Below are 15579 nucleotides of genomic sequence, written 5' to 3'. Positions count from 1 at the left end.
ATGGATACTACCGCTTGGAGAATTAGGCCAGCATAGTGAATTTGACTCACCTTATGGTACACAAATACTTCATTTGTCTCACTACCACAAGCAATGTACTCATTGTTGACTGTTAAACCCACAAAATTTTTCTCATTCGTGTGCCCTCTGAAGGTCCGCACCTGAATGAATCATCCAGAACAGTACAAAATTCAGTAAGTAGTTAGTCATTTTCAATCTGGAAATCATTAGAAGTAGGTTTAAATTAACAGTTCTAAATAAAAGAATGCATAGCCATATATAATCATCACAATAACTTCTCTGATGGATCACAGTACAATAAATAAAACATAACTGAAACAGCAATGTCAAAAAATCTGGAGGAAGTTCAGATGATCTAGATACAGAATTTTGATAATAGTCATTGAGTGGCAATTCAATCTTCCTTGGCATGGATCCAAGACCAGCATTTTGCAAGCAGCATGTGGCCCTAAGTTATTATTGCACAAGCACGAAACATGCATAAAAAAAGTATAGGAGGTTTTATTTGAGTAACACATCTATTCAGGCTGAAGCTAATGATCTTAACATTTTCAGAGTGGATTTTTATTATTGAGTTTATGATAGCAAAACTCATATTACCACAAAATTATCTAGAAACTAACATATGAAACTTTTGGATTATTGCATAAAAAAATGGAAGTGTCTGTCTTTCAAAACAAAATGTTACTCCCCCAATCAATGAAATCCTTGTTGATAAGAAAAACTGTAAATAGAATACTGAATAACACAGTAACAAGTTCAAAACTAGTTGGGAACTTATTGAAGTTATCAACAAGGACCAGTGTCAGTAAAACATACTGGGCATGTGTCTTTTACATCCCAAAGTCGCAATGTACTGTCTGTTGATGCAGATGCAAGTTCATTGGTGGACAAGAATTTTACATAAGATACTGCTTTCCAGTGCCCCTTGAAAACACGTAGTGGAGTACTAGTATTTCTCAGATCAAAATAGTGAATGTGATGGTCAGCAGAACCAATCTGGAAAAGGACATGGGAAGAGTGTAAAAAGTAAACAACAAACTGAGAAGGTAAAAAAAGGAAATCAATCAAAACATACCGCAACATGAAAACTTGACCCTGGATTGTATTTAACACAACAAATATTTGCTTTCATGTCAATGTTGATAACACTGGCTTCTTGCTTTGTGCACCACACCTTCACCTACTTGTCACAATGAAAAAAAAGGTATATGAACACCTTTAGAATAGAAACATCAGGAATTGCATATTAGCGAACCTGCTGTAATTATCAGCTGATTCAATTAGCCAACCATAGCAATCTTACATGTTTTTCTGCATATGTCCATAGAAATGCATAAAAACCCGTTCTCAGTCATGAAATAAATAATACACGTGTGCAGATTAATATGAAAAATGGCATGTTGACAACATCCAACCATCCCAACAATAGAAAAATAATGATCATAAATTTTACAAGTATACTATGTAAACCTGATTGTTTCCTTACAGTTTCCACCCATCTTGTTGAAATAAGGTAACATGTATTACTTTCTATGGTGATGATGTACATTATGTAGCATATCATGTATGGTTTTATAGTTCAACTGGAACATTATAATTCCATAGGCAAGAAGTTTTAAGACAAAATTTAAGCAACTAATGAAAAGTAATCTTGAAAAACAGAAATAATCTAGACACCTGCATGCAGAGGAAGAAACTCCAACCTCCATCTCAAGTCCAAAATTTTCAATTTAATTACCTCTAAATAATATTAGAGTAATTTATAGCATGCACCCGTTTGATTGCATCCAATCAGACCATTCTGGATCAAAATTCAAGATGTACAAAGTTACTCTAGACCACCCTTCTAGCTAAAAAAAATTGGCCAGTCCGTGACGAAACATGAAAATTTGAAGATACATACAGAAAAAGAACAACTAATTTATTGTATACAACATGCACTTTCTCATATGCAATTTTTATTAACTTCTATTTTAGGTTAAATTTTTGCAGATTTTAATAATTGGTATAGTTTAATCAATCCTGGCAGCAGTCTATCAAAGTTTACTTGAGGATGCACAATCAAAGTTTAGTTAGTTTGGAACTGCCTATGACAGTTGATTCAGGTAGTTTGATCACAGACAAAATAAGGATTAGATGTTTACCTTACAATCATCACTACCAGAAACTAGCATTGTTGGTTCCATCCTAGAAAAATCAACACTCCATGCCCGTTTTTCATGTTCTTCATATTCCATCACACTCTGAAAAAAAAAAAAAGAAAGAAAGAAAGAAAGAAGTCCCAATCATTTCCTTCTCCATTACATGAATTAAAATAATTTCTATCATACAGAAAAATGGACACCTGGCGAGTATTTACATCCCATACAGTTACATTCCCTTCATAATCACTACTTGCAATGATGTTTTTTGAGTACTTGTTCCAACTTAGGCAACTAAGTTTAGATCGTGTTGCCAATTCTACAACAGGGCAATTCACATCTGATGGTTCATTAACAACCTGATCATATTAAAGATTTATAATTAGTTAAAAAATTGAATACACAATACACTGTCCATAAAAGATAAGAAAAAACACTTACTGTTGAGAATTCAAACACTTTAATGCGCTTCGAAACACCAGCAGTAGCAAAAAATTCATCATCACGATCAAACTCTATGCTGTATGAGAGACCAACCACAGGATCAGAGATTCAGAACTGAACAAAGCAATTTTAATTTTTATAGAGCAAGAGAATAAGGGTGTAAGGACTTCCGTATTCAGCAGAATCGAAAAGCCCAACTATGCTGCTCTATATCACGTTCAGCATTTGTATAACTGGTGTTTAAGTATCTCTTAGGTGCTCTATAGACTGTTCGCTATCATGTTTCTCCACATGGTTCAACTTGAGTTAGAGTCAAAGTTCTCAGATTCTAGATGGCTCTTCTATTCCTCCTTTATCAACATGTATATATGCATATGTTGCGAGCCTCAACCACAATTCATATTGTTAGTATTAGACCTTAGAGTCAATTATAAGATATTAGTATTAGACCTTAGAGTCAATTATAAGATGATTGACAAGGAAACTTTTGTATCACATTTCATTAATAAAAGGTGAAGTTTATGGTTATTATATTTAGTTCAAATCTATGTCGGATGAAGAAGTATAATAATGTCCTAGGGTAGCAAGTTATGGCCTATAGTATATCAATTGGTCAAATTGCTAGTAGAAGACTATAGATATATATAGAACATTACTCTTAACTATTCCTAATCAAGCATTAATATACAAGGGCAATATTAATGCGTTGAGATTAGCATGTAGGTCAATTGATGTCTTAATCTCACAAATCATAGATATAAGATATCAAATTGACATATGGGTATAAATTAGAGAATATGTACTAAATTGATCCATCATGAGAATGTTTCATGGATCCTTATATGAATGTCATTCTCATAGTGACTATTGATATGAATAGTCTTTATACGTGAAGTCACTACGGTTCCCTACATTGTGTACTTTGGTATCGACAAAAGTCACCTGTAATAAGGTGGACTATAAAGTCGATCACTGGATATGCAATAAGTTATGCAGAGAGATGTGAGTGATATAGATGAGATCTATTACATAAGTGATATTTGTGGGCCCCTTAATTAAGTAGGACTACTAAAATGCATGGTCATGTTCAAATAAGTCAATATGAGATATTGAGCTCGTTTGATTAAATGAGTTTACTTGGAGATTAAGAAACATAAACATTGATAAAAGGATGATACGATCTATGTCTCATGGATCAATCTAGATATCAATGATAGAAGAACCAAGTTATACAAGATAATAGACTCGGAAAGATTAGGTTGGATCTTGACATTCTCATCACTTGGTAGCAATGATGCATATTGCTAGATACCACTCATTATTTTTTTATCTAAAATGTTATTTTAGAAACATTGCCAACATTACGATAACCGGGTCACACACAAAAAACATGTTGACTTGGAGATTGATTTATTTTAATTTGACTAAAATAATATGGGTTTGAATCTTAAGCCCGAAATGAGTTCAAACCTTAAAGCCCAACCCAACTAAGAGCTTAACAAGAGAAACACTAATAGTCATCTCATCTCATAAGGTGGAGAAGATGAAGAGTTAGTGGTTTCTTTATGGCACCTTGATAACCATCTCTTAAAGAGGTCTTTAAGAAGGAGAAGGAGAAGGTGAAGAGTTGGGTTGTCTATTCATTGCCACCTTAAGTAGTCATTTCTAGCAAGATGAGAAGGTGTGTAAGTCTTTTTGTTTTCCCCCTTCTTCTTCTTCTTCTTGAATTCGTGAGTAACAAGAAAGGAGGTGGGTGAGATTCTCCGATTCCAGTGTTCATGAGACGATTCACAAGGACGTACTCATGTGGATACCGTAGAGGTACGACCATTCTAATAGTGCTGAGATCTACTGAATTAAAGTTGTCGGGATTGTACCGTTCACGTAACAAAGGTAACTATTCTATTTTGATAGAATAGAAAAATGGGTATAATGTATTCGCTTGGATCTCTAGAGGGATCATTTTTCCGCTACATTTATGTGTTATTTTATGCATAAGATCCCTACATCTACCACCTTTTATCCTTCTTGGGTTGTTGGCTTATCCTCTGGGTGATCATGTGGTAGCCAAAGAGGCTACCAGTTATCCATCTTACATTGCTCATATTGCTCAGTCCAATACTAACCGACCAGCTCACACAAGTTCCATTGTTGGTCCCTGCAAAGGAGTACTCCAGGCTTCTTTTGCTCTAGGTAACTGTCAATGCATTATCGTAGCTACTTACCTCATTGGCCCATTAGGTACTACTATTGCCTATATACTTCGTACCTCTAGGTCATCCCCTTGGGTCATAGATTCAAGGGCCTTGGAGCATATTTCTAGTAATGCATTCACCTTTTCTACTCTCACACCACTACAATGTCTCACTAGTGTCGCCATAGCTAATGGGTCTCACTCATTAGATATGGGAATTGGTGATGTCCCTTTTTACAAATGCTTGATTTGTTTACCATGATTTTATATTTCTGACTTCTTATTAAGCTTATTCTCTATTAGCCAACTTACAAGATTTTTAAATTGTTTTGTCATACTTGATGTCACTTCTATTCTTATTTAGGTCTACATGCACTTTATCAATTGGATGTGTTTGCATCATCATTGACTCTTTTAACTACACCTCTCCAGATCTACCACATCTTGTGTTGTGCAATTCGCCTCCAAAATATTTTCAATGATTGGCAGTATATCTATGTCTGGTCAAGATTGACCAAGGGTTGATCCAAGTAGATCAAGGTTGACAGGATGTTTGGAAGTGGGAAAGTCCAGGTCAAGGGTGGCCAAATGTTTAGCAATTGGTAAGAAGTGGTTGACCTAGGCATGAAGGATAAATCCTAACAAGTCAAGGTTGACCTAAGCAAGTAAGAAAGGGAAAGTCCAAGCAGGTGTGACCGGATGCTTAGCAAGGAGAAAGTCGAGACAAGTCAAAAGTGATTGGATGCCCGACAAATAAAAAGGCCTAGCAGATTGAGAGAACCGGATCCAAATAAGTCATGATTAATCGGATGTCTGACAAGCGAAAAGCCCAAGTAGGTCAAGGGTGATTAAATGTTTGACAAAAGGAAAAATCTTAGGGATGTAAAATCCTAGGTAGTGTGGAAAGTCTCGAAGGAATGAACTCCAAGCAAATAAACCTAATAGATCAATACGACTAAGAACTAGGTTTGTTTGTATGCTTGTTGTGTTGTAGGAAGCTTAGATAAATGAAGACTCGGAAGACCGAAGGACGACTGGAGACCGGACCTTTAGTCCGGGCAACCAAAAACTGTCCGATTTACCGTAAAACCCTAGTGGGTTGGCATATTTGAGGGTTAACAAAAATGTATCAAATCAAGTATTTGATACATTATTAGAAACCAATATTATGATTTGTTTGACATGATTGATTTACTTTTTCATGTTTAAATTGTCATGCTCGTGCATACTTTCAATTAATTGCAATATGTCATGCGTCACATGTTGTGCATACTATTCATGTATTAATTACTTAACTTAGAATGGATATATAGGACAAAAGGGTTTTGATCTTGATAACATGGTGTTAGGATGGGTTGAGTTGATACTACGTTAGGGAAGTTTAGTTGAGTGCATGTCTAGGTTGGATAAGGCGTATCCTACATGGTGCGTCTAGCTAAGTAAAACTAACTAAAGTTAACTCACCTCATTCTAAACCAGTTAGACCAGGTTTAATATTAAGTCTATTTGGGTGTTTGTTCCTTTTATTGGTTTTTCTTAAGGCAGTGGTTGTCCAAACTAGTGCCCTTGTACCATTCCACAACCTGAAAGCCAGTTTAAAAACCATTTGCTTGACTGACCCAAATCAAAATTTGAATCAAACCCAAGATCAAATTGCTTTAGAACTAAAATAAATTAAAAATTAAAAGACCCATCTCATAAAAACTCATAAAATTATAAAGTATTGTGTTTACTGAAATATATAGAACAAATGAGATGTTAGAATAATAAATTTGGAAAATAATTTGAAAAGGTTTTTAAAATTTATAAGACTATTTTCTTAAAATTATTTACAAAACAGTGATTCACATAATAATGTTTAATGATATTTCATGTTTAATTGGTTGTAATTATAGATCTTTTTAAAAACTTGTATATTTTGAAAAAGATAGTTGTTGACCAACACTCTGCTTATAGCATCCTTAAGTTAACCATAATCTCCTAAATGCCTGCACACTTAGGTATATGTTCCGTATGGTTAACAAGGATATCCTAAGAGAGTGTCAGATTACGAAAGAGTTCTATTGAAAGGCCAATCTTTAAAAGGAAGTTTTTCAAATTAAATTGACATAAGTTTAGAAAATGTGTTTGAAAATGTGTTTTTCCTTTGAAATATCTTTAAAATTTTTGAATTATTTGTTTAAATACTTTAAAAAGTTTAGTGATTATTTTCAAAGGAGATATTTTAAATTATGTGATTATCTTGAAATGGTCTTTCAAGAAGGTAAAAGAGAGATGTCTTTTTGACTAAAGAATACCTATCATTGTTAGTGCAATAACTAAGGAGGTGTGTCAAAAAGAAGATAGTATTGTTTTTTTTATGTATGCCAAAAGGCGAGAGAAGCATATAAGTTAGAAAAACTCTAATTCTTTGATTTTGGCATAAGACTTGAGAAGTTAGGTTAAGTGATCAGCCTAACTTAAACAAATTGTCAAACATAAAATAGAGAGAGATTGTTAGTGCAATCAGCCTCTAGAGTTTTGATGTTTGACAATATATATGTGTGGTCAAGATTGAAGGATTGATCCAAACAACTCGTCAAAATCGACCTAATGTTTGGAAGTGGGAAAGTCCAAGAAGGTCCAGGATGACTAGATGCTTGACAGTTGGTAAAAAGTCTTGACAGATCAAGGATGACCGCCTTGACCTAGGCATGAGTGAAAAGTTCTAACATGTCAAGGTTGACCTAAGCAAGTGAGAAAGGGAAAGTTCAAGCAGATCAAGAATAACTGGATTTTTGACAAGGGAAAAATCCAAACACGTCAAAAATGATCGGATATCTGGCAAATTGAAAGTCCTAGTAGGTTGAGAGAATCGGATATTAGGCAAGAGGAAAGTCCAAACAAGTCAAGATTGACCGGATGTCTAATAAGGGAAAAGTCGAAGCAAGTCAAGTGTGAACAGATGCTTGGCAAAGGGAAAAATCCTAGGGAAGTAAACCCTAGATAATGTGGAAAATCTTCGAAGAGTGAACTCTAAGTAGGCCTAGTATGTCAAGAAGACTAAGAACTAGGCTTATTTATATGTATGCTTATTGTCTTGCCAAAAAGCTTAGATAGATGAAGACTCGGAAGACCAAAGGAAGACCAGAGACCGGACCTTTAGTCCGAGCGACCAAAATATAGATAGATGAAGACTAGGAAGACCGGAGGGCGTCTTCGTCTTGTTTGTATGCTTATTGTCTTGCAAAAAGCTTAGATAGATGAAGACTTGGAAGACCAAAGGACGGCTGGAGACCGGACCTTTAGTCCGAGCGATCGAAACATAAATAGATGAAGAATAGGAAGACTAGAGGACGACCGAAGACTGGACCTTTAGTTCGGGCAACCATACACTATTCTGATTGACCGGAATAGTCTAGGCAATCGGACCTTGGTCCGAGCAACCAGAAACTATTTGGTCGACCGTAAAACCTTGATAACGTTGAGTTTTGCGAGATTCAATCTTCAAATAAAGTTAACCAAGTTTCAGTCAACTAGATAAGCTTTCAGTAATCGAAAGAGGTAGAATCAAGCTCTAAAAGGGAGGCAAAGGCTCAAGGATCCACAACTCATTCGGATTCAAAGCCATGATATCCTCTCTGCTCTAAGTGCTCAAAGATTCTATTCGTGCAATCCAAGAGGCTCCAAGACAAGGTGCATCAGCATTCAAGATCTCCATAAGCAATCCACATTCAATAAACTTGCCTATTTGCTTATATGCTTATTTAGTTTATTACTTTGTGTATGTTGTATTTGATCTAAATTTTCTCCACCACCGGAAGGTTTTCGAATTCAAGAAAAGAATAATGGATGGCACGATCCATGCATAGCCTTGGACGTAGCACCTGGGAGGTGTGAACCAAGTAAAAAATCGGATTTGCCCTTCTCTTTTAAGTTATTTATTTTATTATTATTCGCCGCGTACTAACTCAAGAACAAAACAAAAGAGAAAAGTGTGAGTGTTATTCACCCTCCCTCTGGTGCACTTTACGATCCTACATCTTGGTCATCCAGCTCTTAAGCATTTAAAATTAATAGTTCTAGTCTTCTAGTCTTAAATCTCTAGACCATAAATCTTATTAGTTAGGCAAATATAAAAGGTTATTTTTTCATTAGAAGTGTTCATAAATGTGCTTTGTACCCTTTTACTTTGGTTTATTTATGGTCCTAACTATACCATTTCTACACTTTCATCCATGATTTATTCCTGAATGGCATTGTGTCATTGATAATTATTATAGCAAAAGGTGACTACGCTCACTCCAGAAAAAAGGTCATTGATATTCTTGAATGACATTGTGTTTCACAATGAAGGAATGACCTAAAATATTTTCTATATTCTCCTCTTTTATGTTGAATTCAATGACTAGTTTCAAACATCTATCAAGTCTTCAAGAAGTGATAATCCTAAGGAATACTTTTGATTAAAGGTATTCTTCATCAACTTCCATGTTTATGTACCCCTAGGAAGAACGGTGTAATTGAAAGAAATATCAAAACCTAGTCAAGAATGCCCAAGCACTCTTTTAAGACATGCATTTTCCTTTTTCAAGTTGATGCTTTTTCTTACTGTTTGTTATCTCTGTGGCCAAATTCCCTTCACCAGTCAAGAGGTTATATACCTTATCTCACGAGCGTGTTTGGCTACACTTATTTTGTTCATTGAGCATCTTCTAGAAGATAAGTTATCTCATTTTTCTTGAATGCTCTCGCCTCTAAAAGGGATGTTGTGTTATTGTCCTTAATCACATCAGACCTCGTCCGCTAATGTGACCTTTGAGTCTATTCAATTCTTTCCCTTCACACCACTCTATCAGGTTCATGCAAAAAACTTCTCCAAGTTCATTGTCATGCTTTCACTTAGCAATTGTAGACCTTCTCATACCTACACCTTTTATTGTTAAGGTCCCATTATCTGACATGCCTCCCTATAAGTGAAGGGTAGGAGATGATGTCATATAGATACTTGCACCTCCTTCAAACTTTGTCGCTCTTCAGTCATCTACTGTTATCTCTTATCCCAACTTTGATTTAGTGTTTCCATCATTTTTCGCTCTTTTTTGTCATATGTTTCACTGTCACCCAAATCCCTTTCTATCTTCTTTATCCTCACAATTTGTTCCTACAAATGTCTTAAAGGTTCTCTCAGATCCTCCTAATTAGGAGTAGGCTATGAATGATGAAATAGAGGTGCTTGACTCTATTAATAGCCCTTAGGAACTTGTAGCTCTCACCCCTTGGAAGTCTATCTGAGGTGTAAATGGGTTTTCACAGTCAAGTGTTCTCCCAATAGCTCTTTTGATTATTTAAAAGCTCATTTGATGAAACATGCACATTTATAAAGTTGAATATGTAGATGTTTCTCTAGTGACTAAGATTAGTTCATTTGTACCTCTCCCTAGTTGTTATTTTGCACTAGTTACTTTATCAGCTTGACATTAAGAATTTCTTCTTTCATGGTGCTCTCTCTCAGGAAAAGGTTATATGGAGCAACCTTCTATGCTTGTTGCTCAGAAGAGACTCGCCTTGTGTGTAAACTGATGAAACCTTACATAGACTAAAAAAAATCTTCGAGAGCTTATTTCATAAAGTTTAACTCAATTTCCCTTCAATATAGCATTAAATAAGTGCAAGCAAACCGCTTAGTTATTCTACCTCATCTCTCAATCATGAAAGTGTTTCCTACAAACAATATTATCAATACCGGTGAGACAGTGATAGAATTAGATGACCAAAAGATTATCTTCATAAATATTTTCAAACTAATCACTTGATTGACCTCAAGCACTTCCTAGGGATAGAAAATGCTCATTCAAAAGAAGATATCTACATTTTGCAATGCAAATATATAGTAGATATACTCAAGGAGGCTGGTATATTAATAGCTAAATCAGTAGATACTCTCATCAAAAAAAAAGGAAGCCAAAAACTTATCTAGGAAAATATAGACAAACTAGTAGAAAAACTTTTACCTATCTCACAATCACTAGAGTTGATATTTTGTTTGTTGTTAGTGTGATTGGTAAATTTTTAAAGAACCTATGTCATGACCCTTAGGAAGCAACTAGGACAACTTCAAGGATTTTATGATACCTCAAAAGTGTTCCAGGTAAAAATATTTTATTTCATGATTAAGGTCATCTTCAGATTGTGATACTCGGATGTGGATTGGGTAGGTTCTCCCACATATTAACGATTTGCATCTAGTTATTTAAAAGCAAGAAATAAACACTAGTAGCAAAAGGTAGAGCTTATCAAATAGATTGGAAATTAGGATCTAGTAAGTTGAAACCGGACTCGGTCTGAATTTATTTTATTTTGTTTAGTTTAAAACTGAACTAAATTTATACACAGAATAATGTAGTTCAATTGTTTTAAATTAAGGTAGTAGTATTTTTAAAAGATGTCACTGCTGTACCCCTCCTGCAGCACCCACCCACCACCCGTCACCTCTCCTACAACACCATCCACTTCCCACCCTTAGGCAGCCTGTCACCACCACCTGCCACCCCATAATCCTCCTTCCTTCCCCTCTCCGTTCTCTTTCAAATTTCCATTGGCTCTTGTGATGAATTCAATATCATGCTAATTGATAGACAGAGGAGAAAATTTTGTCTGTACAAACCGGCATGGCACGACACTTTAAACTATACTTGTATTTGTTCGTAACATATGATTATTAATGGGAAAAAATCAATAGGGTGGCCCTAATTATCATTTTTGTCAAAAGGTCGACCCTTTTTTTAAAAAAAAGTCAAAGCAACGACCCACTATATTTCTCATCCAGAAAATACTTTTATTCCAACGTTGTTATAGCAACTACGTTGTAGCCATTACGTGTTAAAGTAAATTATTTTTTTAATTTAATTTGTCAAAAATACTATGCATAGAGCACTTTTATATAAAAAAAAAACTTTTTACCAACTCTATCAAAAATATTTAAACTTGATGAAAATCGCTTCAACATAGTCAAAATCACTATAAATTGTTGTACTAGCTACCAACAACACTAGAATAAGGTTATTTTCGGGATGAGAAATATGTTGGGACATTGTTTTGACTCTTTAAAGCAAGGGGCATCTTTTTGAGGAAAACAATAATTAGGGGCTATCTCTTTATTTTATATCTAAGGTAAACTTACAAGTGGTATTACTTTTAAATTTATTATTATTTATTTATGCATCCATTTTTTTACAGCGGATTTATAATATTTTATATTTATTTATTTTTCATTTTTATATAATAATTATATCATGCAATGTGTAATATCTAATTATTAATATTTATTTCTTTTTTTATATAATCCAGGTATCTAATCTTGGAGATAGACGACCTTCCGCTTGGTTCACCTACCAAGTAAATCTAGAACACAACTTATGCACACTCAAAAGTCGTCCTCTAAGATATTTGTTCCATTTGAGATTCAAATCCTAAACCTTTGAATGTTTTACCAATGCACCACACCCATGGGGGTTATTTATTTACCTATTTATTTTTTTATCAAGGTAACCTCATTAGTAACATTACTTAATAATCTATTTATTATTATTTTATTTATAGTCATGTCAATTGCTTTTATAGATTAATTATATTATATATTTATTTTTAACATTGGATTACATGTATATATGTAACATGAATTATCTTAAAATTATAAGATATATATCACTAATACTACATATTAGGCATAGTTATTAAACTCATAATAAGATATCAGATTATTAGACTAATAACTGATGTAATTTTAATTTGGATTCCATTAGCAAACTAGATTAGAATTAGATTTATTGTTTATATAATTATTATTTAAATTTATGTTAATTGTTTTTCATTGTTAATCCTCCAGTTATATATAATATGTAATTATCTGTAAAATATAAATATTTATAATTTTATTGCTACTTATTGCTAGAAAGAGCTAAAAATAATAGATGATTAGTTCTGGATAAAAAAAAATCAATCAAAGAGATTCAATTAGAAAAATAGCATGTTAGATATTAGATGGGAACATGATAATTATTAAATTTAAAATAGTTGAATGTAAATATTTAACGTTCTAAAGAAAATTTTACTTCTATGATAATGGTATAAAGAAATATAAGTTGCATTAATTCTTAGGTTCTTTGTATGTGTTTTGTTTTCTCATTCATTAAACAAACTTTGTTTGTTCTTTACATTTTTTTCTTTTTTTTTTAATTTTCTTCTTAGGTTTTGATCCCACCACCAATTCAACTCGGCTGATCCCAACGACTTTGAAACATCAACTACAATACCACCACCGGTACCAATGTTGAAAACCATCTTTTAATAATGTGAATTTAAAAATTACTCTAACTAGATGTCACTTGTTCTAACATGTCATATGCAAAATATTTATGCTAAAATAACGAACTTATTAAGAAAATCTATTATTCATGTTGTATAAGATGAGCCAAAATAAGATGCAAGTTGTTTCATGTATCTTGAACTTGTCAACAAGGCTTATAGAAACATTGATGATGGAGCATGTGACAGCATGTGACAGTCAAGACTGTCAAAGTTTAAACTGGAATCACATAAATTCAGCAATATTATGCAGCACATGATGGTTATGTGACTTCATGGATTAGAGATGTTATGGATCTATGATAGCCAAGTGCTACCTATCTGGAGATCACATGGCTAGCATGATTATGAGCCCATGATGATAAGGGGCGTCAATACCTAACTAAAGATCATGAGAGCCATTATGAGACATTGTAAATATCTAACCATTAATCTCAATAACTTTTACAAGAGGCTGGTTTTTTACTAATCAACCCCTTTGAGTTATTTGATTGATTCACTCAATTTTTGTTAAGCATAAGCCTTAAATTGTGCAAGGAATAGATGGATAAACTTAAGAGGTGGTGCATTGCATGATTGCATCAATCTTCATCTATTCTTGTCCATCCTTCTCTTCTTCCCTGTTCTTTTGTAGGATCTTTTCCACCAATGATACTAATAATTTGTATTTTGCACTTATACCTAGATCAATTTAAGATGAGTTATTAAGCATTACTACTATTATGGTTGCTTCAAGATACTATTATCAGGGTCAAAGTGTTATATGACCTTTTTCAGATCTTTTTATTTGCTGCTCTTTTACTATTTGGCACATGCTTTGTACTTGCTAGATGTTGTGTACAGACTTGTGTTTATTGGCCCCTAAACATAGTCAATATTCGGCATAATAGAGGTAATGATGGAACTGTGTGCAACTAAGAAAAGTTCACTCAATCCATGAAAGTAAGATACCTAATTTCTAATTATTTGGACATCCAACGTGATAATTGACAAATAAGCTAATGAGCTAAAAGGCCCTATGTGAACATAAAGTATGGATTACTATGGAGAATGATAAAACCGTAAATGAAATTCATCATATAGAAAATAATAGAAAAATAAAATCATCTATGATCACCAAATACATCTATGATCACTCTAAACCCTAAACAAATGAGTATGTGACCATAAAGCATGGATTATTATGGAGGATGATAAAACCATAAATGAAATTCATCATGTTGAAAATAATAGAAAAATAAAATCATCTATGATCACCAAATACATACCTTGACACAATATTTGCTGAATGAAATAAATCTCCATGTCTAAGTTCCGCAATAACACGTAACCGACTAAAACAACATAAACAAAAGAAGTATGTAAGAAATTAGATAAATAAAAAAAAAAAAGAAATAACATTACAAAGGTAAGATAGTGAAAAGAATATTCCAATAAATGTTAACTCATGGAATATTGAATTGCAAAGATTGCTTCTATAACCTGTATCTTGTAAATGTAGTTAGCACAGATTGAAAATCATCTAGTCCGGCATGGTATCCTTCTCTCACTTTAACATTTACTTTTTTTTCTTCTTGACCATGTATTTGGTTCGCTCTGAGCCGCCTCTTTTGTAAGTAACATTCTTGAAGCTCATTAAACTATACAAATGAAAAGGCAAAAAGTACTATAAGGAATAGTCATAAAGAATTCAGTTCATAAAAAAAAATATTAAGAAACAAGATTGCATAATCAAAGGATTTTTCACTAAATTTGTCAAACAAAAATGAAGATAACATTGAATTAAAGTAAACATATATCTGAGGTTAATATACTAGGTTTACTTGAATCAGACCACATTATAACATGCCAATTAGAGAGCCAATCAAAATGATATGCTTAAGAGCATATGATGAAAAATATTTACTGAACTACTATGTAATACAAGTTCTAACATTATTTAGAGAGAAAAAAATTCAAACAAGGGGAACTATTTATGCTCACTTCATCTTAGATCAAGATTTAAAATTTCGAACCAAGTCAATGTTTCAGTCCCTCCTCCACTTAAAAATGTCTAAGTGTGCTGAGTGTCGAAGAAGGGAAAAGGGAAAAGGGAAAAGGGAGAAGGGAGAAGAGAGAATGGAGAAGAGGAGGAACAAGAGGAAGTCTCATGGAGGGGGTGTGCCCATCATGGAAGCCTTTGGAAGAAGTAGATTTACCTTTTGAGGTAAGAAGAACAAAATGTGCAACCTTGGGGAAGCCTTCAATGTGTTGCAAAAGACTAGTAAAACGACAAAGTGCATTGTAGAAGACTTGCAAAATGGTGGAAGGAAGATGAGCTCATGACTTATGTGCCCTAGGTATCCCATAGGAAGACATGTGCTTGCAAAAGGCTCACATTGCACATTATGGAAGCCTCGCGAAACGATAGACGTGCTAAAGTGACTCATG

The 15579-nt window shown here is 33.8% G+C and overlaps 1 protein-coding gene across 1 annotated transcript in view; it reads right to left on the bottom strand.

Moving 5' to 3' along the window:
• Positions 1-15579, bottom strand: part of LOC122045547 (E3 ubiquitin-protein ligase COP1-like) — a 37918-nt gene that overhangs the window by 543 nt on the left and 21796 nt on the right. Inside the window, exons 5-12 of the mRNA XM_042605815.1 lie at positions 14632-14789; positions 14418-14483; positions 2607-2685; positions 2369-2524; positions 2169-2267; positions 1100-1204; positions 841-1020; positions 51-161 (exon numbers count right to left, since the gene is read on the bottom strand). Of these exons, the coding sequence (XP_042461749.1) occupies positions 51-161; positions 841-1020; positions 1100-1204; positions 2169-2267; positions 2369-2524; positions 2607-2685; positions 14418-14483; positions 14632-14789 (954 nt within the window). The remainder of the gene's footprint in view (positions 1-50; positions 162-840; positions 1021-1099; positions 1205-2168; positions 2268-2368; positions 2525-2606; positions 2686-14417; positions 14484-14631; positions 14790-15579) is intronic.

The sequence above is a fragment of the Zingiber officinale genome, chromosome 2B (genome assembly GCF_018446385.1).
Source record: "Zingiber officinale cultivar Zhangliang chromosome 2B, Zo_v1.1, whole genome shotgun sequence".
Lineage (NCBI taxonomy): Eukaryota > Viridiplantae > Streptophyta > Magnoliopsida > Zingiberales > Zingiberaceae > Zingiber > Zingiber officinale.
This window is presented reverse-complemented; position numbering and strand designations above follow the sequence as displayed.